The sequence below is a fragment of the Phalacrocorax carbo genome, chromosome 6 (assembly GCF_963921805.1).
Source record: "Phalacrocorax carbo chromosome 6, bPhaCar2.1, whole genome shotgun sequence".
Lineage (NCBI taxonomy): Eukaryota > Metazoa > Chordata > Aves > Suliformes > Phalacrocoracidae > Phalacrocorax > Phalacrocorax carbo.
In genome coordinates, this window is record NC_087518.1 from 566,915 (window position 1) to 589,617 (window position 22,703).

General features: G+C 42.6%; 1 protein-coding gene across 12 annotated transcripts in view; it reads left to right on the forward strand.

Annotated features, from left to right (window-relative positions):
- TMCC1 (transmembrane and coiled-coil domain family 1) overlaps positions 1–22,703 on the forward strand; it is a 200,199-nt gene that overhangs the window by 78,689 nt on the left and 98,807 nt on the right. For 6 of the 12 annotated variants that reach the window (XM_064453367.1, XM_064453368.1, XM_064453369.1 and 3 more), the window contains 2 exons: positions 1,890–2,136; positions 21,549–21,605. Coding sequence is in view for 3 of the 12 variants with exons in the window: in XM_064453379.1 (XP_064309449.1) it covers positions 21,600–21,605 (6 nt within the window). In the remaining 9 variants the exon portion in view is untranslated. Of the gene's footprint in view, positions 1–1,889; positions 2,137–15,887; positions 15,959–21,548; positions 21,606–22,703 lie in introns of all 12 variants that reach the window. The other 6 variants (XM_064453376.1, XM_064453370.1, XM_064453374.1 and 3 more) reach the window with 2 other exon arrangements.

Consider the following 22,703-nt stretch of genomic DNA (forward strand, 5'->3'; position numbering starts at 1 on the left):
CCATTAAAAAGTTTGGGTGTCCCCCACCATGTACCACAAAGGAGTCGCTGGGTTTTGTTTTTTAAGCACATCTCTGTCATGGTTTGGGTGCTCTCACATCTTATTTAATCCTAGGTAAAGATCTAATAATTAAAAGCTGTACCTAATTCAGATACAAAATAAATGTCATTGAAAGACTACAGGTTTTTTTCTGTGTGTTTAAAGAGGTACTTTCTTTAGGAAATGGGTTATATCTAGCAAGTAGGCTCCTCTGCTGGTCAGATGAATGGTTTGGCGTGGGTCTGTGGAGCTGCTGGTGTTTGTAATGAGTGGGCTGCTGCGGCTTGCACTGGAGTTAGGCAAACCTTATATTAGTATATCATCTGGTCTTTCAGAGAACTGTTTTTGAACCATTCAAAAATAACTGGCATGATAATATCTTGGGCTGGGTTTCTAGGAATTTTTGCTTAGAGGTCTGGGGGAGGAGTGTTCTCTCCCTGCTCATTTCTACAGTGTGTTTTCCTGATGTGGTGTGTTCTCCTCAGCTGATTTCATAGCTGCTGCCTTCTAATGAAAGCTGGACTTTGGCAACTGGAATCAGTGAGCTGAAGCTATTGCTCAGGCGACCTAGCTGAGTGGCTTTCCTTGATGGACCTGAAGTCTCCTCACCTCTGAAACAGGGCTACTGGTTCTCCCTTATGTCTGTCCTCTAAGACATTGGGAAAGCTGATTACGGTGGTGTGCTTGGATACTGCTTGATGAAATGGTACTTACAGAGAAGACAGTTCCCTCTTGATAAGGATATGAGTTTCTTTATAACTAACAGGGGACTCAGATTAACTCTCTAGGGTGAGAGGGTACTATTTCAGTATTAATGGTGAGACTCGTTAAAGTGGCCTGTGGGCAGCTGGCTGTAGGTGGCCCTGCATGGCAGGCTAAATGCGATTTGTAAGCACTGCTAGAAAGTGAGTAGTTAAAGTTTTTAAAAAAACTCTAGAGAGTCAAGACACTGGGTGTTGTCACGACACAGTGAGTTGATTCTTTAAGCTTGCATATACGCTCCCAATTCTTAAAATTGTTCCTCCAGACAAGCATGTTTAAATGGTCACAAAAGGAAAAGGAAGGAAGGAAACAAGTGATTGTGTGGGAGCTAAATATCTTCTTTGCAAAGTGAAATCTCTTCATACTTTCAGAAGCATTTTATGGTAATGCAAAACTAACTGACCTTTTTTGATTTGTAAAGAAGAATCCTACTGTTGTACCAAAAGTTAAAAAAAGTGTATCACAATAGTATTGAACAGCTTTGATTTGGAACCTAGATCTGCTGTACTATGTGAAATGCAAACACAGAATAGAAGGTCTCTGCCCCAAAGTGTTTGTTTTATTAACTTACATCCAAATTAGATAAGTTCAGAGTACACCAACACTCCTAAATGTTAATGCTGTGCGGGAACTCCCCTAGTGTGTACCTTATATCTATGCTGTGTTGGACTTCCATCACTCTCTGGGTTGGTCCCTGTTTTGGACAGCAGTTTAATTCTTTAGTCTCACACTGGTCACACAAGCAGTCCTGTGTGAAAATATGCAGTGAGCACCAAGGCATCTAATGAGCTGGGAAGTTTTGTCTGAAACAAGGTACTCTGCAGTGTGGCGTTGTGTTGTGTCCTCTGTTATGATCTGAATGCTTAGATAATTTTCCTTCATGAGATAATTTATTAGGTTAAAGTACTCAGAATATGAGGTAATTTCAAAGGCTACTTCTGATTTTAAAGACATCAAAGCTAGCAGAAACCCAATATTTGAAGTAAGATGTAATTTTTTTCTCTGAAGGAGACTCTGAACCTGTGGTGCTGTTTTGTTGCTTATCAGGTGTTAAGGGTGTTTCTTACTATGCTTGTTAATTTTGGCAGGTCTTTCTCCTCTACAACGAAGCTTTGTTGCCAAGATTTACTCTGAAAATGACCCACATTACTGACTGCAGCTGTCTGCAAATGTAGAAGCTGATAAATCCTATCTCCTTCCCTCCCCTGACTTTCCTGTTTCCTGTGGAATTTATACTTCTGAGTATTTTTAAAATTAGACCTCTGTTGAAGACGTTTGGATTACAACTGTGAGCATATCTATGCAAAGAGATGAGCCAACCTGAGCACTTTTGAGGTATGTATATCTGCTATGACTTATAACAAATGGGAGGAAAAGGCCATCGGGTTATAGGGCAAAGAGAACTCTAGGCATGCACCTTCTAGATTCAGATTGATCTGCACCATTATTCACGGTTTTAACAATGGAATATAGTATGCACAGTGAGACTGTACGAGCACCAGAATATCTAGCTGGCCTTTTGTGTGGAGGGTGACCTTGTTTGAACCCGCAGTAGGAATATTGAAAAGATTCCTTTCAGAAGAGCCTGTGTTGTATGACCTGAGCCTTCACTGCTCACCCATTCAGTTCTTAAATGCCACTAAGGTCTGTAGAGACTTTCTTCTTCCAAGCATTTGACAGATGTTAAGTAGTCACTGAAATGCACCTGAGAGGCAATGGTGGTTCCTCTATTTGGTTAGATAAAGTGTTCGGATCACGTTAGAAGATACCTGCTTTGAATTGGAAAGCATCTTCAGCAAAGGCTAGAAAAGAAGTAAGTTTTGCTTGCCTTCCTATGTGCAGGTCGTAGCGCGGTGGTCTTTTTGCTCACAGAAAGCAGCGGTCTCTTAGGGCAGTCTGCCTGTAATGTACAAGACTAGCAGAGCTGGGTGGGCTTTGCTTTGTGACTGCACAGCTTTGTCCCACCCAGGTAATGGAAGATAAAGAACCTCAGCTGTTTAAGAAGCACAAAAGCTGCCCAGCTTGCACAGCTGTATTTTACCTTAAGGCTTTTAGCTGTACTTCTGTATTGAATTTTAAACCTGGAATGAGGAAGTCAGCTGACTTCCTCTGTATGGACTTAGCAGAGGCCAATGTACACTGATAACATCTGTTGACTCTCCTTTCGTAAACTACCTGGACGTGATTATCTTTCCTGTGATGTAGGTGTTCATGCTAACACTCCAGGGCAGCAGCAACCTTAGCAATTAATTGTGGGTTACAGCGAAAGGTAGGCAAACACATCTCTCCTAGAAGAGACTCGTTATTTTTAAGCATTTTTTTCCAAAAAGGAAAACTACTGTGCTGTAAGTAGATAACCTGACTGAATCATTCAGCATGCTATGTTGCTGTACAGTAAGTATTTAGCAGACACGCTTTTCTTAGAGCTTTTATTCATGAGCTCCAGTGATTCAGGCTGAGATGATACTGGAGGGACACATCTCTAACCTACCTACCTGTCTGGCTTAATATCCTGATGTCGTTGCTCCTGTAACAGGAGGGCAAAATGGTCTGTGTCTGCAATGCTAGTGTGAACTGTAACTGGCAGTGAAGTGCTGTGGTGTAGAAAAGGATCCTTATCTGTGCTGCAGTTATTCCTCCCATCACTCCTGTGCAAGCAGAGCTGGGATCAAGGGGTGATAGTCTGGTAAATGCTTCTGAGTGGGCAGAACTTAATGCGGGAAACTTTAATCATGTTCCCCAGTCTAACCTTGGCGTTTTTATTTGGTTGTGGTAGCATACTAAAATAGCACGGGTAGAAAAGAATTTTTATTTCCTGTGAAATGCTTTTGTGAAAACTGGAGAAATGCACCAGAGCTTCAGGAGTGAAATGGTTTGAGCTGCCCATTACAATCTTAGTGCCTTTTTTCACTCAGGGACTTGGATTCTGTAACCCAACTAGGTGCCTTTTTTTAGTTGTGTATAAGTAAGTAATGGTCTGTGTAATTCCATCAATTAAAAGCAGTGTGCATTTCCCAAAGGAGCTGCTGTTCTGTGAAAATTGAACAATTTCTGCAGTAGCTCTGAAAACCCGTAAGAATACAAAGATTCTGTGTGTCCCTGACTGTATGTCCCTAAGCAAGGTATTAATCGTTATTTCCCTATCTCTAAGATGAGGTTGATCTATCTTTGTAATACATTTTCAATTAATGAAAAGCATCATTTAAGTGTTTGCAATAACTGCAGTTTCATTATTTAAACTTACGTGACTAAAAGTGAATACTAATGTGTGCAGTGGCAAAGAATTTGAGTGTGAGATAGTTTTCTTTTGATATAAAGAAATGGTCTGAAAGGTTAAATTGTGTACATTGGAGAATGTTGCCCTAAAACTGCCCTACAAGGTGTCTAAAAAGTTTTGAAGAATGTTAAAGGGCACTGAGATGTTGAGACAGATGGTAGTGCCATTGATCCAACTGTGTGATGGGTTATGATAAGAACTTTGCAGACGCCTACTTACAGTTTCTTCAGAGAGAAATTTGGCAAATTTCAGTATTCTTCAGATTGTGTGAGCTGGTTGGTCTCCCTTAACGAATTCCTTAGTGGCCTGTCTTTGTCCTGAAGTCGTTGACTGTTATTTTCCTGAAAGCTGGTTGCCATGGTGATTATCCTGTTAGGAAATAAATGTGTTTTTCATGATCTCCAGGTATACCAGTTTGGAGCAAGGTGACTGTAGCCTTTTCTGGGATTGAAAGAAGTACTACACCCGTAGAGGCTCAGTGTTTGTCAGTCACTGCCTGTGGGAGAGTGCTGAACAAGCATCTTATGCTTTAGCAGGTCTTAGTAGTGAGGTGAAATACCACTTGCCTGTAAGGAGCAGTGAGTGTGTGCTACCATGAGTCTGAGGCTGAATAATGGTTAAAACTGGAGAAATGAAAAAAGAGCAACTTTTGGTCAGGATCTGTTACGAGTGAACTTAACCTGCTTCAGGCCAGTAATGGTTGACTGACTGGTAAGGTGAAAGTGGTGGTGTTGGAAAACAGTCCCTTGAAGGTGCGCGGTGCTACGATCCATCGCCGTGTTGGCTTTCCATTGGTACAACCTCTAGCTCTGGTCTTCAGCGTTCTTGTTGGAGCTGGGCTGCTGCTGTTTGTGTGGCACCACTGTTTGCCTTGAGCTCATTAAAGTCTGGGGCAGTGAGATGTGGTTCCAGCTGAACCTGCTTGTGCCAGTGCTGTGGCGTGCGAGCCGCAGCTTGCTGCGAGACCCCTGTACATCTCCTCATACTCCTCCAGAAATAGGTCTCAAAGTGAGATATGCCTATGCCATTTCCAGGGGAAAGCACATGTTGATGTGGCTTGGTAGCCATTGATTAACATTAAATTCTTTGCTGGGGAAGAGCAGGAACAGGTACATGAGCCTTTTCTTAATGGCAAGGACTTGGTTAGTTTGCATTGAATACCTATGAGAAGTTTGGCTGCGTGGTCTGCAGAGCATCCTAGGGTAGAGAAGTGAGGGCTTGTCATGCATGGTGGGGATGGGGAGGCTGTAACAGCTGCTGCTTTGTGGTCTGCAGAGCAGTTTCCATGCTGCTCAGGCTTTTGCTGCGGGTGTTGGTTTGCAGGTGGTTTGTTGTGCTGAAAGTAAGTTTTGGTTCTGGTTTACCCAAGTCCTTTAAATGCTTCACGTGCAATTCCAGTTTGTGGGAGAAGAAGAATCCAAAGTGGGTTGTGGTTTAATGTTGGTTTAACTCTTTAAGTGTCTCATTTTCTTCTCTAAAAAGAGTGTACTTTAGTTGAGACAGTCTAAGAAAACTTTTTTTTTAAAAAAGGCAAAATTTATGTGCATGTCACAGATGACACTCCCAGAGTCACTTGAGTTTTTAGGATCAGCTTGGATTTAACCCCAGTGCCCAAAAGATGCCTGTAACTACTAAACTCTACTAGCTTCCTGAACACCCTGACTTCCTAAAGGAACGTGCCCATTGAGAGTTCTTTTGGTACCTGTCACTTGCAGGGAATGCATCCATTTTCATGGTGCATTCCAGTAACTACTGACTTCAGTCGTCCTCTGCAGAAAACAGGCTCCCTCTACTCTTCTGAGTGTGCTGTGTGTTTTCGCTAGTAAGCTTGCCCAAGGAAGTTTTCAAATATTAATGTAAACAGCAAATCCACGAGTTTCCTGTTTAGAGAAGTCAGATACGTTTTTGGTTGCTGCTAAAATGAGTGAAGAAATTATTCTAACTTTTTCCCTGGGTCTTCCTGCTCTGGTTCCTAAACTAGTTTTTCTTTTTAAAATTTAGATCACTGTAAAGAGCAAAGTTAGGGAATTGAGTGGACAATTAGCAGGACAGAAAGCGTGGCAACGTTCAGTGGAGGATGACAAGGGGAGCAACAACCTTTTTCCTTGTTGGCTGCTGCCAGTTTGGGCTCATCTGACTGTGCCCGAAGTTACCCTCCATCTGTAAATAGTTTAAAAATAAATTCCAGGTAATGGGGTACTTCTAGGTCATTAATGGACATCTTTAATTGTGATGACACAGTTCATACATGTCCTTACGATTTAGTGATAAAACTTCATGACTGTGGATATTCAGGTATACAAGGAAATATTGTAATTCACTTTGCGGAAGTATAAGCTTTTGATGAAATATGCTTTTTATCCAGGAAGTAAAGTCTGCCTTCAGCTTTTTTTAGATGGTTTTGCTGAAATAAAAGGTCAGACTGCAAATTTCCACCGAAAAGGAGACAAATAACCAATCCAATCCAATGACTTCAGCAATATCTTGTTATTTTTGTTTGTGTTTGTGGAGATAACAGTAAATCGTACGAAGGCTGTCTGGATTTGAGTATGAAGTTGTACCAACAGTGAATTTTGACCAGGTCTCCTCAGGCAGTCTCTGCTGATTACAAAATAAAACAATACAGTTGCACAGAGAATCGCTATAGGCACTGATGGTTGTGAAGCTTAAAGGATGATCTTTACCTCTTTAAATTGACAATTAAATAAAAAAAAATGCTTATGTTTGAGCAACGTCCAGTAACTGGCAGTGACCCAGTATTGCTGATCCTCCTTTTTTGTGCAAGGTTGTTAGGGAAGTGCTAGAATAGCATGGTCATGTTATATGAGATTTTAAAAAGATAAGCGTATATTTCAAAAAGAAAAGAACTCTAATTACCTCTAACCTTTTTCAGTTGCTTTGAGGTTGGAGGCTTTTAGACTGAGAACTAAAAGGACTCTTTGGGAGACAGTGATCGATGCTGCCTCTCCAGACCTCCTATAGTAAATTCCTGCCCCTCACTGGGGCCTGTCAAGTAGAATGTTCTCTGGAGCTTTAGGTCCTTTGAACTTGCTACCCATTTCTGTTTACTGGTGTAATTTTCTTGATCTTCAGGACGTGGTGAAAACCCTGAGTAAATAATAGGTAAGGAACAGGTAGGGCAGGTTCTAGAGCAAAGATGTCAGAATTAGTAACAGCCTTCTCTGTTCTAAGAGTTCTTCAATCACATTACTGCCATAGCTATGTGTTGATGCTGTTTGGTTTTGGTTTTTGGTGTTTGGGTTTGGTTTTTGGTGTTTGGGTTTTTTTTGTGTTTAAGTTTGGTAATAGAATTTGAGTAGTGGAAGAAGTCTCTAAAGATACAAAACTCTTGCATATTACTCAGTTACATGTAAAAAATTATAACCCTTTGTGTGAACTGTTTTGTTCTGTATCTCTAATACAAGAGGGAAATCTGAAATCATAGCTTAGTAGAAATTGTTGTCTAAGGGTAGATAGTTAGTGGTGGAAGGGCTGGGTGTTTTACAAAAAAATCCCTGTAGCTGCTTGGCCTGGTCAGTTAAATATGGCTTTTGAAAAGTATCTGGTGATTGTTTTCTTCATCTTGGTCTTTACTGGGAAGACAAGCCTTCAAGTATCCCAGGTCCCTGTGACAATGTGAGGATCCAGAGCAAGAAAGACTCCTCCTTGGTGAAGGAAGGCCAGGTTAGGAAATACTTAAAACAAGTTCACGGGCATAAGCAAGTCCATGGTATCTGATGGGATGTCCCCATGAGCACTGAGGGAGCTGGTTGATGTCATTGCAAGGCCACTTGGGTATCTTGGAAAGGCTGTGGTGATCAGGGAAGGTGCCTGAGGACTGGGAGAATAAAGTGCCATCTCTGTCTTCCAGAAGGAAGCTTTTAAGAAAGGAGATCCAGAGAACAGTGGATGGGTTGGCTTACTTCCATCTCAGGGAGGGTGATGGAACAAATAATACTGGAAAACATTTTGAAGCATGGTAAGGACAAGGAGGTGATTGGAAGTAGTCAGCATGGCTCTAGGAAGGGGAAATTCACGCCTGACCAGCCTGATAGCCTTCTATGAAGAGATGACTAGATGGTGGATGAGGGGAAAGCAGTGAATGTTGTTGACTTCGGCTTAAGTAAGGCTTTTAACACATTCCCCCATAGCATACTCATGGACAAAATGAGGAAGTACAGGCTAGCTATGTGGACTCTGAGGTGGATGAGAAATAGTTCAGCCAGTTTCCCATTCACCTCGGTGTCCACACACTTAGCCTGTACTTCCTCAGTTTGTCTATGAAGTTTGTGGTTGGAGCAGCATGAAGTCCTGGTGGAGGCCAGTCACTAGCAGAGTACCCCAGGGCTTGATACTCAGTCAATACTGTTTCACCTCTTCATTAATGGCCTACATGGTGGGGCCAGGAGCACTGTGAGCAAGTTTACAGATGATACAAGATGAGAAGTTGATACACCAAATGATTGTGCTGCCATTCAGAGGTACCTGGATGGGCTTGAGAAGTACACAGACAGGAACCTAATGAAGTTCAGCAACGGGAGACGCAAAGTCCTGCACCTGGGGAGGATCCACCCCATGTGGTGGGTGGTATACCCTATATGGGCCACACTGTATACTTGTATATGTGCTGGGGGCTTGACCAGCTGGAAAGCAAGTCTGCAGAAAGCAACCTGGGAGTTCTGGTGGACACCCAGAATCTTGGTTCTCTAAGGAGCTGTTAACATGGGTCTTGGTTTTGGCTATGGTTATAAGCCTGCATCTCCTCAGTGGTTGGTAAACTTCAGCTTTATTTGAGACAAGTCTGCTCTCTTTGCTGCTGTGGGTGAAGATTTTGTGGATTTTTTTTTTCATGTGGACTCTGCCATGAATGTGGGAGGAAGCATTCTGATTTTGGCTGAGGCTTTAAATGTATGACTGCTTGATTCTCATTGGCAAGCAAGTCATCAAGCCCAATTTTTTTATACCAAAATCAGAGTTAACTACTGTCTTTGTGCCGCTGGATGTGGAGGTGGATATTGAAGAGCTAGTATATTTGTGTGTGTCTGCTTACTGTGCTGTGTTTGCAACTCGTGTGTGTGTTCTCTCTAAGAAGGCATAATTAGATCTATTCGAAGAAAAGGACCATAGATGGGCATCAGTATTTTTTATTGCTTAAGTCCCCAAAGTGTAGGCCTTTACTCCTTTTAAAAGTTTCTCAAGACTAGTCAGATAAAGTTGAATGTATCTGACCTCACAGTGAAATATTCATTACGTCTGTGCCAAGAGAAGTGGTTAAGAGTAAATGTGTAACAGTGATCATACTTCTGGTATATCAAAACTTGTACTAACAAGCTCCCATATTAGTGCACAAGCAGTAAAATAAACCTCAGTGTGCTTGGGACGTACGCGTTCATGTTCAGTGAAGGGAAGAGGTAAGTCAACTCCTGTGGGGTAACAGTTGCGTCAACAGCTAATGCCAACTCCATTTCCAAATGCATGCTGTTGTGTGTGTGAGCTGGGGCTATGCTGGCTTCCTCAGCACTAGAGAAGCAGCCTGGCTGCATGCCCGTGTACTTCAGGACAGGTACTTGTGACTCTGCTTGGACTGTGTTCTGAGGCACAAGGGCTTGTTTGCCACTATTTCCACCTGGAGGGTATATATGTACTCAGCTATATTGTTCCTTGTCTCAAGCTTCGCTGGAGCTACCTAAGACTTGAAGTGGCTATAATGAGTCAAGTTAAAACCACATTATGCCTGTATCCTATTTCTGTTGGCAGGTGTTAGCGGATCCTTAGGAAGGAGTGTAGGGTAGTCTTTTACTGGTAGGTCCTCCCAGCCTCTGTCAAGAGTTGGCTGAAGGAGTCCAAGCTGTGTTTAATGGGCAAACTGAACATCTTGTTTATAGCACTGCAGGGAGGGACTTGCTAATGCTTAATTAGGAAAAAAAAAAGAGCCACTTAAACAAACCAGCCCCAGATTAAGGCCATTACTGTTATACTAATGTAATATTTTAAGAGTTGCACTTAATTAAAAAGCTCCCTGGACTAGCTCACTTGAAGAAAGATCAGGAAGGACAATTACCTTCCAAAGAGCAGGGATGAACCTGTCATACCATGAATATGAAAGGCAGTTTGGAAGTGGTAAAGCAATGTAAGCCATCAGTTTGTTAGTGAGGCAAATTCTGATCAGAGGTTAACAGGACTATCTTGCCTGTTTTGTCACATTTTACACAATACTAACGCAACGAGCTGCCAGGTTTTGCAGCCTGCAAGCAGGTTTTTCCAATGGCAGTGGTCTTCAGATAGCAGAGCTTTCGAGGTCCCCACAGCATGGAGGGAACTATCACATGAGATGCATATTGCTGCTTTGAGTCCAAGTTTTATGCCTGTAGAGAGTGGTTAAGGTACACTGTTTAGTGCAGACATGTTAAAGATCTGGGTTGTAGTATGGGGATGGCTATCACTGTTTTGGATTAGCAGATGTTTCCCCATTTGGCAACTGAATATGTTGAGTTAGTATTTGTAAACTGTTTAAAATCAAACTTCTACTTTGTAACTGATTTAATGCTAAATACCAGTGTAAGGCTTTCATATACCTGATACCAGGAGCACCTGAATCAATGGGAAAATTGTGATTTTGCTGAGCCAAATGAAAATGTCTTTTGATCTGTCTTTCTTTTACTCTCAGTAAGTTGAGTCAACACTTCTGAAAGATCAGAGAATTAATACTGGGTTTGAGTCATCAGGGGGAGTATTTTACCACTCTGTGCCAGGTTAGTTCTACTTTCTTCTTTCACGAGTCATTGTAAATATGATACTTTTTGAAAATTCAGGGCTAAAAGCACATGTTAAAATCGCACATAGTGTGGGTTGGTGGTAGATGGTATCTTTACAAACCTGATAATTTAACTTGCTTTAACCTTCTTACAACTCCAAGCCTGGAATAAACCTTTCTTTTAGAACTAGAGGTGCTAAATCTTGCCAGCTTTTGTGCTGACATTGTCACAGATGAGTCTGCTAGGAGTTAAAATGAAATCCCGTGTGTCGTCCCTCCCCGCCCCCCCCCCCCCCCCCCCCCCCCAAGTCTCTCTGTAATGCCTGAAATAGCTGTAGTGTAACATTTAGTCATCTCTTGGAAGTGGAATCAAAATACCTGTATTTCTACTTTGTGGTTCACTTGTTCCTGACATTTGAGTCAGCTTTGACATGCTGAAAGTGGGAGCATCTCCTGGCAGACAGGCAATGAGGGTAAGAGCAGCTTTGATCTCTTCCTGGACCATTCCTCTCCTGAGAAGGTCCTGCCAAAATGTTTGGCATGGCCCAGTAATGTTGCATTTTTCCAGAGACTGGAGCATCTGATCCAGATAATGCGAATGTTAATAGCAAAAGTGGATACTAGGAATGCAGCTGACCATGGAAACATTTGAGGTGTTTCAAGGAAGTAAATCTGTTCCAGTGCAGTTTTCCCTTGTCATGGTCCACATAAGCCTGAAGCTTTCCCCATCCCTGAGTTGAGAGGGGAGCAGATTGTGCCAATGGCCATGTTTCTCTCTGTTCCTTATGCATTTTCCCCAAACTTCACACAACTGATATGCAGATCTTCATTATTTGTCTACTCAGTTGTGAGCCCTGGCTTCAAGTTCTGAATATATACATGCATGTAGTGAAAAACGACTTGTTGCTAATGGTAATGTTAGCCAATACCTCTTTCTTGTAATCCTGGTCTATTTGTTCCTTATTTCCATACTATAGAGCTCTTTTCTTTGTGGAATACCCAATATTTTGAATATTTTCTTATACTTCTTCACTCTTTTCCTTTAGGTAAGGTAGTTCCTGTGTTTACAAAATGCAGTATTTGAACTGTAACAATGAAGTTATTTTTGTTTTGCTGAGTCTTTGTTGATGCGAGTTCCTGTTTCTCCAGCTGTTGCGCCCATAGCTTCAGATATGAGGTTTTTGATAACACCATTTTGGAGTAACTGTGCCCTGTCTCTGTACTGCCTCCCTTCTTTAACCTTATCCCAAAGTTGTTACAACCAACTCTGTTGTCAGATTCTTCCCCCCAGTCCCATTTTTCCTTCAAAGCTGAGTTAATTTTTTTTGTTTTGGTTCACATCACAGCCCCAGAGACAGCTGCGCATACGAAACTACACTGGTGATATGTCATGCTGTGGGACTGAAAATGAGCCACGGGGGCAAGAGAGGTTGGAAATTTTTTAAATCGCTCTTTCTGTCCTGCTTCTTGTGTTGTGAAAGGTGAGCCTCAGGTCCCTGCCTGAACTGCGACTGGAGATGGTCCCTTCAGCTGCCCTCCAGTGAAGCGCTCGGGTCAGAAGACGCAGCTGACTCTTTTATAGAACATGTAAACATGCTTACAACTCTTTTCCTTTTAGCAAAGAGCAGAGATACTCTTGAGGAAATGCTGCAGCTTTCCTTCCTATTTGTTTTTGAAGAAGAGTAGGTGAGGATGTGGCTTTTCTGAAACAGATCATTACATCAAGTGAAAGTGTCAGCTGTCGGTCACGTCTTGGCAAACTGCACAGCTGTAAATTGCAGCCTTGTGTACCTTCTTCCACTAAAGACATACTTGTGGTGGGCACAGTGGACATAACTAGTAATTTTTAATCCTTCTTGTTAAGAAGAAAGACTTGCTAATAGGCAGTTTTCTCTTCTGTCTAGTAAAACAGATGGTTTTTATAAGAATTCTTTGGATATACCCAGATCCATCAAATTTGTTTTTCTTCTAAAATACCTGCAGGCTGCATTTTTAGTGTCGTCTCTGAACTTTTAAGTACATTAATGAAAAAAACTCTAGAAAATGTGCATGATGTATATAATTGTGAATGTTGGCCAACCAGAAGGCTCTGTCTGGTTAACTTTTTTAACCTTGATTTAGCTTTCTTGAAGCACCAGTTTTATGAAATTGATGGAAAATAGCCTGTATGTAGCCTTCTTCAGGAAAGGATATTTTTAAAGCGGTTTTGGTAGGTTCCAGATACAGTACTGTACGCTGTCTTCTGCGAATCAGAAGTTGGCAGCAGGGAGAGATCATGTAGGTATGACATTAACCTTACAAGGGTAAATTTTAAGTTTGGGTCTCTGCTCCTAAAGCCTCGCACAATCTTAAGGCAGCTTTTTGACCTTTTCGTTTGGTTTTTTTAATCTGAAAACTAGGGAAGTAATAGTAATTCCATATAATGTAGGAGCATTCCAAGGGTAAATGCATAGACTACTCACCTGTTATGGTAATGTAAACCTATAAATACTGTATGTAGCTAATAAATTCATCAGTGGTGAAGGAAGTGCCTTAAAGATAACCAGTGCTTTCTAGAAGGAAGAACAAGAAGCTCTGCTAAACTGTGGAACCAGTAACATTGCCCCACAGTCAGACTATTACAGAATACCAGCTCTAGACAGAGCGGCATGGTCTTGAAAGCCTTCTAATAAATTTACAGGTTGCAAGCTATAGAAGTATGGCTGAAATATTTTGCTTTGTGTTTCATGTGATGCTTGTAGCATATACCAAAACCTGAATGAGGATGTATTGGTACATCTGCATGGTTCTTAATTTTGGAGAAGTCTTGACCTTTACTTCATAGCTTTGAACAATAGTCTAAACACTGAGTCACTGGATGTTTAAAGAGGGTTGGAAAAGATTTCAGTGGCAACTGGTTGTAGTGCAAAGCAGTAGAAACAGTTCTGAAAACCGGTCACTCAACTTTCAGCCACTGCTGTTTCCTAAAAAAACCAAGGAAAATTACCTAATCTTTGATATTTATGTCTATGGTCTGTGAACTTCTAGCTTTGCAGAACCACTACTGGTCTTTACATTCACAGCAATCAGTGAGCAGTACTTCATACGGGACAGCAGTAATTCAGAGACTGCCCGTGGGTAGTACTGAAGATGCTTGGTTCTGCTGTGGGTGTGTTCAGAACATGTTTCTTAAAAATTAATTGGAAAGGGAAAGGGTTCTGTTGCTAGTTAAGGGTGTGTTTGGTATCTGCTCATCTGTGACTTAAGTGCAATTTTATCTACAGGATTAATATTTGAGCTTTCAGGAACAAAGAACTGTGTGCATTAGTTCTGTTGGTCAGCAGTATTAAATATAAAGTCATAGAAAGGAACTGTTTCAACAGGATGTGGATCTGAGAAGAGGCTGATGTTGAAAAATCACTTTCTGATCCGTCTATGACCGTGATACCCTTGCACAGTATGAGCATGTGAACCATTAATGGATTCAGGGGTAGAAATGGTGAATATATTTTGGTGTGTCAAAGCATAAAGTCGTCTGCTGCTGAATCCTCCAAAATGACTATTTGTTAATGTGCATGGGGAAGGTGTGGGAAAAAGTGACTGTCCCTCCTTCCCCACTTCTGCTCCAGAGAAGAGGAGGATAATTCTTAATGCCTTTTGAGAGACCTTGGGTCTGCTCCCACCCCTGTTTCCTTGCAGCACGCTCACCCCTAACAAACGAGTGGATGGACTGTCTAGATCTTTCAGGCTTGTGAGGATTCTAGGAGAGAGGTGGTACATCCCATGTTTTGTATGGGCCCAGACATAGTGCCATTTTTGTCCTTGAATATCTTATAAATATCTTAAAAATCTTAAGTTGCTTTTTGGTGATGATTGTGTAATTAATACATAAACACACTGCCAGCCTGTTATTTTATTAATTGTGTGCTGGAGCAAGTTTTTATGTTCTTTGGTATTCATACAAGTGACCTGTGGTTTATTGTGTAAGTTGTGGGACTACTAAATGACAAATGGATTTATAGTGCATGTGTCAGTTGACTTAATCCTTTTATCAAAAGAATACAGTTGGCTACCTTATAAAATTCAGCAGCTTGGCATTCTAAGTGTGAGTTATTCTTACTGATATGTGTGCATGTTGCCTTCAAAGGAATCTTAAGTGTTTTGCTCCATTATAAAGCATTTTATTAAAGTACCTTCACCAGTATTACCCTCAGTGTTTCTCCCCTTCCTCAGCTAGCTGAGTTGTTAATATTTTGCATATAGGAAAACATTAGGCACAGAGGCTGGTGTGCTCAAGATCTTCCGACGAGACTGGCAAAGCTGTTTTAGCCCAGGATATCTGCTCTCTCAGCCTGTACTTCAGCCACCAAACTGTGTTCCTGCTGAATCTGTGGTATGAGGAGAGAGAGCAAGGATAGCAGAGATGGCATCATTCAGCTGATTTCCTTCTTGACTTCTGGATAACGTTGGGAATAGGTTGGAGGGTTTAGGGAAATCATTAGGCAGAAATCAGTAAAACCTATTGTTATCCTGCTGTGTTGGTTTTGCCCTGCAACAGTGCAGTTAGCTTAGAAAATAGGCTGTAGGTCTCTTGCTTGGGCCTGTGTCCCTTGTTTCTATTAAAGTGGCAGTTTCTCTCCATCCAGTGCAGCCTTCCCCGCTGTATTGAATGGTGTGGACTCCTCACCCGGAGCACTGTGGATTAATTCAGTGAATTCCTTGGGCATGTCACCTGCCACTCCTTACTGTTTCTTCAAATGTAGTTCGCTTTGGGTTATTCCCCTTTTCTAAAATCTAAGATGCAGAACCTCAACAGAAATTTGGCTTGCTTTACACATGCTTGAAGCTGTTTTTTTTTCCCCTTATCTCCCAGCTGCGCTATTTAATATGCTGAGTCTTTCTGGTTTTGTCTTTCCACTTGCTCTTTGAGCCATACTCCATTTATGTTTTTGCATAGAGCACTGTCTGTGTCAGGGCTGTGGCCAGTTGGGCGGGTGCTAGAGATGTATATACACATACATATATCTACATATATATCTATCTCTTGTCCCTGTTTTTTCTTTTGGACCCCACTAGAATTCCAGGAAATCTTTTCTTGGGTGAATTTTGGAGGAGGAGGAGGAAGAATTCTGTCTTGAAAACTGCAGGTATCCTTTCCATTAAAAATAGTATTGTTTTCTGATCTTTATTACACTTTTTCCCCCCTGTATTCTGCCATATTACCTATGTTCTTTGTGTTTAGTTATTTCTTGTACATCTTTTTCTTCCATTCTTGTCCTGGTTCTCCACTCGGACTTTTTAAAAATTGTTCTGTTACATTACATTAGCTGAATATACCTGTTTCTCCAGGTATTGGGTAGTCATGCCACCATCCAAATGTTCTTTTGGGTCAAATTGTTTACTCTGTTACTGTTGTCTTCCTCTTTGAATATTTTCCAAACCACAGCACCCTTGAATTTTACACCCATTCCGGCTTCTCATGAGTTCCTCTTTCTGACAGGATTAGCTGTGAACACCGGGAGCGTTCTCTCCTTACTTGCTCTGCTGCTTGTTGCTGCTCAGCAATGATGCTTTTAAAATATCTTAATCCTCCTATGGACATAAATCACTTGCTAGGGTTCCCAGTTCCCATAGTATGTAGCTTTCCAGTGTGACTATTGCCCCTTTAGTCTTCCTTGATAAACTGTTTGCCTTGTTACAGAATCCATTTTGGGATGAGTTTCTGAAAATAATCTGGGATTTCTCAAACTATGCTGGGCTGTTTCTTAATAAAAATCATCCTTATCCTGAGGCAACTGAAAAATGTTTTTCTTTTGCCAAATAAGAGGAACAGGAAGCAACTCCTACACAAGATCACTGATAACTGTGGACTACAACTGTATGAAGAGCAATTAAAATGACCTGTTTATGGAATAAAACAAATGTGAGGGTTCCTTAGCTAATTGTACTTCAGCATTAACATTAAGGTTCAAGGTATTCAAACACAGCGTAAATAACAGGTTTTATAAATGCTCTACAAAAAGGGAGAATCTTTTCTGTGTTCTTGTGTTGAAAATAATTTTTATTCCCTATTTCTACAGTTCTGTGCCATTTGTACCTGTAACAACTACTCAAATTGCAAATAAGTCAGCTCTGAGCTGCATCTCGGTGGTAACTTGAGTTCATTTTATATACAAATGACCCAAAATAACCAAACCAAATAACTGTGGTTTTGAAAGCAATTTATTAAACTAATACATTTAGAGTAAACTTTTATTTGAATAGTTTAACTAAAAATTAAAGGGCCAAAGTCTTTTCAGACTTCTGATCTTGATCTCAGGTACTTGAGAAATTTTCAAAATTTTCATGTTATGATGTATTTGATAAAGAAAAATGAGAGAGTGGGAAGAAACTTTTTGTCTATGGACGATCTAGCTGTCTAGAGCAAAACAGCACCAGCAATACTTGATTTATTTCAACCCCTCCAAGTTCTCTCTGATACATGTGTGTAGCATTCATGCTAAGTAAATGGCTCTGCAGTACAGCCATTATGTATGAAAAAAAAAAGAAGCTAAGATTGTGTCTAAGATTGTGTCTGTTCTTCATAAGTACAGGGAATTGGAGGAGTTTTGATTAGCCCAGTATGGTAGCTTTTCAAAGTTTAGAAAAAAATTGAGCTTCTGACAGAAATTGGGAGATTTGATTTGTATGACAGTGAAGGCTGTGATTCACAAGGGAGAAAATACAAGTGGTTTTCATGACCTTACATCTGAAAACCCATCTGTGGGCCCTTTGGAAAGTGGACTCTGCACAATAAAGGCTGGGAATTGGAGTCAAAAGTGTGTGTTGACCTACAGGGTCCTAGAGTACTGTAGGGTATATCTACGAAGACCTCACTGGCGGAAGCTCTTAACATTCGGCCTCACTGGCGGAAGCTCTTAACATTCGGCCTCACTGGCGGAAGCTCTTAACATTCGGCCTCACTGGCGGAAGCTCTTAACATTCGGCCTCACTGGCGGAAGCTCTTAACATTCGGCCTCACTGGCGGAAGCTCTTAACATTCGGCCTCACTGGCGGAAGCTCTTAACATTCGGCCTCACTGGCGGAAGCTCTTAACATTCGGCCTCACTGGCGGAAGCTCTTAACATTCGGCCTCACTGGCGGAAGCTCTTAACATTCGGCCTCACTGGCGGAAGCTCTTAACATTCGGCCTCACTGGCGGAAGCTCTTAACATTCGGCCTCACTGGCGGAAGCTCTTAACATTCGGCCTCACTGGCGGAAGCTCTTAACATTCGGCCTCACTGGCGGAAGCTCTTAACATTCGGCCTCACTGGCGGAAGCTCTTAACATTCGGCCTCACTGGCGGAAGCTCTTAACATTCGGCCTCACTGGCGGAAGCTCTTAACATTCGGCCTCACTGGCGGAAGCTCTTAACATTCGGCCTCACTGGCGGAAGCTCTTAACATTCGGCCTCACTGGCGGAAGCTCTTAACATTCGGCCTCACTGGCGGAAGCTCTTAACATTCGGCCTCACTGGCGGAAGCTCTTAACATTCGGCCTCACTGGCGGAAGCTCTTAACATTCGGCCTCACTGGCGGAAGCTCTTAACATTCGGCCTCACTGGCGGAAGCTCTTAACATTCGGCCTCACTGGCGGAAGCTCTTAACATTCGGCCTCACTGGCGGAAGCTCTTAACATTCGGCCTCACTGGCGGAAGCTCTTAACATTCGGCCTCACTGGCGGAAGCTCTTAACATTCGGCCTCACTGGCGGAAGCTCTTAACATTCGGCCTCACTGGCGGAAGCTCTTAACATTCGGCCTCACTGGCGGAAGCTCTTAACATTCGGCCTCACTGGCGGAAGCTCTTAACATTCGGCCTCACTGGCGGAAGCTCTTAACATTCGGCCTCACTGGCGGAAGCTCTTAACATTCGGCCTCACTGGCGGAAGCTCTTAACATTCGGCCTCACTGGCGGAAGCTCTTAACATTCGGCCTCACTGGCGGAAGCTCTTAACATTCGGCCTCACTGGCGGAAGCTCTTAACATTCGGCCTCACTGGCGGAAGCTCTTAACATTCGGCCTCACTGGCGGAAGCTCTTAACATTCGGCCTCACTGGCGGAAGCTCTTAACATTCGGCCTCACTGGCGGAAGCTCTTAACATTCGGCCTCACTGGCGGAAGCTCTTAACATTCGGCCTCACTGGCGGAAGCTCTTAACATTCGGCCTCACTGGCGGAAGCTCTTAACATTCGGCCTCACTGGCGGAAGCTCTTAACATTCGGCCTCACTGGCGGAAGCTCTTAACATTCGGCCTCACTGGCGGAAGCTCTTAACATTCGGCCTCACTGGCGGAAGCTCTTAACATTCGGCCTCACTGGCGGAAGCTCTTAACATTCGGCCTCACTGGCGGAAGCTCTTAACATTCGGCCTCACTGGCGGAAGCTCTTAACATTCGGCCTCACTGGCGGAAGCTCTTAACATTCGGCCTCACTGGCGGAAGCTCTTAACATTCGGCCTCACTGGCGGAAGCTCTTAACATTCGGCCTCACTGGCGGAAGCTCTTAACATTCGGCCTCACTGGCGGAAGCTCTTAACATTCGGCCTCACTGGCGGAAGCTCTTAACATTCGGCCTCACTGGCGGAAGCTCTTAACATTCGGCCTCACTGGCGGAAGCTCTTAACATTCGGCCTCACTGGCGGAAGCTCTTAACATTCGGCCTCACTGGCGGAAGCTCTTAACATTCGGCCTCACTGGCGGAAGCTCTTAACATTCGGCCTCACTGGCGGAAGCTCTTAACATTCGGCCTCACTGGCGGAAGCTCTTAACATTCGGCCTCACTGGCGGAAGCTCTTAACATTCGGCCTCACTGGCGGAAGCTCTTAACATTCGGCCTCACTGGCGGAAGCTCTTAACATTCGGCCTCACTGGCGGAAGCTCTTAACATTCGGCCTCACTGGCGGAAGCTCTTAACATTCGGCCTCACTGGCGGAAGCTCTTAACATTCGGCCTCACTGGCGGAAGCTCTTAACATTCGGCCTCACTGGCGGAAGCTCTTAACATTCGGCCTCACTGGCGGAAGCTCTTAACATTCGGCCTCACTGGCGGAAGCTCTTAACATTCGGCCTCACTGGCGGAAGCTCTTAACATTCGGCCTCACTGGCGGAAGCTCTTAACATTCGGCCTCACTGGCGGAAGCTCTTAACATTCGGCCTCACTGGCGGAAGCTCTTAACATTCGGCCTCACTGGCGGAAGCTCTTAACATTCGGCCTCACTGGCGGAAGCTCTTAACATTCGGCCTCACTGGCGGAAGCTCTTAACATTCGGCCTCACTGGCGGAAGCTCTTAACATTCGGCCTCACTGGCGGAAGCTCTTAACATTCGGCCTCACTGGCGGAAGCTCTTAAAATTCTTAAATAAAAAATAGCATTAAAACTAAAACCAGAAAAAAGACAAGTAGAATGGCTATGAAGTTATGTTAGTGGCACCTCGTATGTTAACAATGCTTCACGCGTTGTGCCTAGTTCTCCACTCATGCTATTGTAGGACTGTAATTTCTTCTATGTCAAGACCTTTTAAAAAAATGCGTTCGTTCATTTTTCTCTAAGTTCTTCATGTCTGCTGTCATCGCTTTCTTCATATTGTAGCATCCCACTTCAGTGTTTCTGATTAACATTTTCTTTATCTCTGCTGTCTTCTGGAGGTGGGAATCTGGTGTGTAATAAAATAGTCAAAGTGCTCCAGTTGTGCAGTGTCTTGTAATTTTCTTGAGTGCTAATGTATTCTGAAGCTTGTGTCCCTGTTTTCAAGAACTAGTTGAGTAACTAATGACCTTTGGAAAACCTGGTGATTTAGCTGTGGTTCAGAATAATATGTGAGTCTGACTAGAGAAATGCAATCAATGTCTGCTCTCAGCCATCCTCTGTTGTGTTCTCCTTGCAAGCCTCTGGCCTTACCTTGGGCTGTTGCAGTAACACTAAACAGATCAACAAAATGCCCTTGAAATACTCTGTTCCTTCCTTTAGGAAATGAGAGCAAAGCCAGGATGGTGTCCTCGGGCATGGCGTGCTTTGCCTGGGTTGGACTCAGTCCTTTGAATCCTTGGCGCACGTTCTGTGTGAAGGCCGTGACTGGATCCGTTACCGCATCTCTGCGTAGACGGGTGCGGCGTGTCGGCGGCCCGCTGTTCCGGAAGGGTGCTTTGCGTGGGTTATTGCTGCAGTGGGCAGCGTTGGTTCTGTTGCCTCCTGCAGAGGTTGCTGTTAGGCACGCTAGCAGTTCGGCCAGGGTGACAGAGGATTCCCTGTGACATGAACTGAAGGGTGCTCGTGTTCCAAAGTGCTCACAATTCTCACGTTCTGTTAGGTGAGCTCCAGATAAGCAAGAGTGAGCTGTTTGACCTGTGCCCAGAACATTTGAATGACTAAACAGGAGAAAATAAAATCTCTGTGAACCAGTCTGACCTTGCAGGCTAGAGCTCTGAAATCTACCTGCGCTTTCAGCACATACTGGTGGCCAGAAATCCCAAGAGAAGACGTTCCTTCACAAGAACTTCCTGATTAACTCAGTTTTAACTTCAATTATGTTTGTATCCCTTCAGTTATTTGAAAAAGTTTAAAATTGCCCAACCTCTAGAGGCACTTGGATTTAACAAAAAAAAAAATAATCTAGAGGTTGGAACCATGCTTACTTTGTTGTTTGTGTACATCTTTCCTCCCATTTCCAAGAATTGCATCTCATACCCAATTTCTTTTGCAGTTTTGTTCAGTGGAGGGACTGCTGTATGTCAGCCATGCTAAAGGGCAAGTGATGGAGGCAAGTACTAGTTTATATATTCACAGTTATCTAATATTGTTTTTGCTAGTTTCTCCATTTGAACTGTTTTGTTTCCCAGTGCTGCTGTGAAATAATTGCACAAATGAAGGACTATATTAGCATGTTCTGGAATGTAATAATATTATAATAACTGCTCAGTATGACTGTGTATGGAATTGTGAATTTTGTTTCTCATGTATTGTATTCTCGTATGAATAAGAAATGTGTGTTTTTGGACTTCCTACTATGAAGTACGCTATTTCCTCCCTCAAACAGAATATAAAGGCTGTTGTAAGTGGGGAAAAAAAACAAGCAGAAAACTTGAATCGTAATGGAAATAAATGTGCTAATTAATTCTGCTGATGCACAGTTCTTCCCATCTGAGTAGTGTTTTTCCCCAAAAGTAGATACTAGGACAAATAAGTAGTTTTAAGGATCTTCATACCAGGTATGCAATTTGAAAAGCTCTTTTCAGGCTCACAACAGATGACACATATAGAAATATGAACAGAGATGACCATAAAGCTCCCTATATAGGAGCCTCTTAAAGATACGAGTCAGTGTAATTTCAGAAATGAGTCACAGAATACACAGGGGTAGTGGTGACTTGTTTGTGAGCGAACTGTAGGCTGATTTGTTTCAGGCTGTTTTTTGTAAATTGAGACAGGGCTAGCTTAAGCAGGCTAATGGTTTCCAGCAGATAATGCATGGAACTCTAGTTAGACTGAAGTGGTGTTCTTTAAGATCAGCAGTATTACCAGTGGTAATCTGGATAGAAAGTGCGCAGGAGATGAAAAAGCTACTGGTTAGAGAGTATATTGGGCATCTTTGATACGAACTACATTTCTTCAGTGAGTTCTGACTGAAAAATGAATACTGAGGGAATTAGTTAAAATAAAAAAGGCAGTTATGGGTTAGCTGTCAGGTTTGTATTTTATATGCCAAATAATTTTGGGAGTCTTGCCTTTTAGGCAGTGAGGTTTGTTCACTTAACCATTTGGTCTGTTGGATGAAAAGGAAAATCTAGTTTTGCCTTTTTTCCCCCAAAACTGAAATTGTGTTTGGGGGAGACCTGCAGTTCAGGCTTCTGGAAAACCT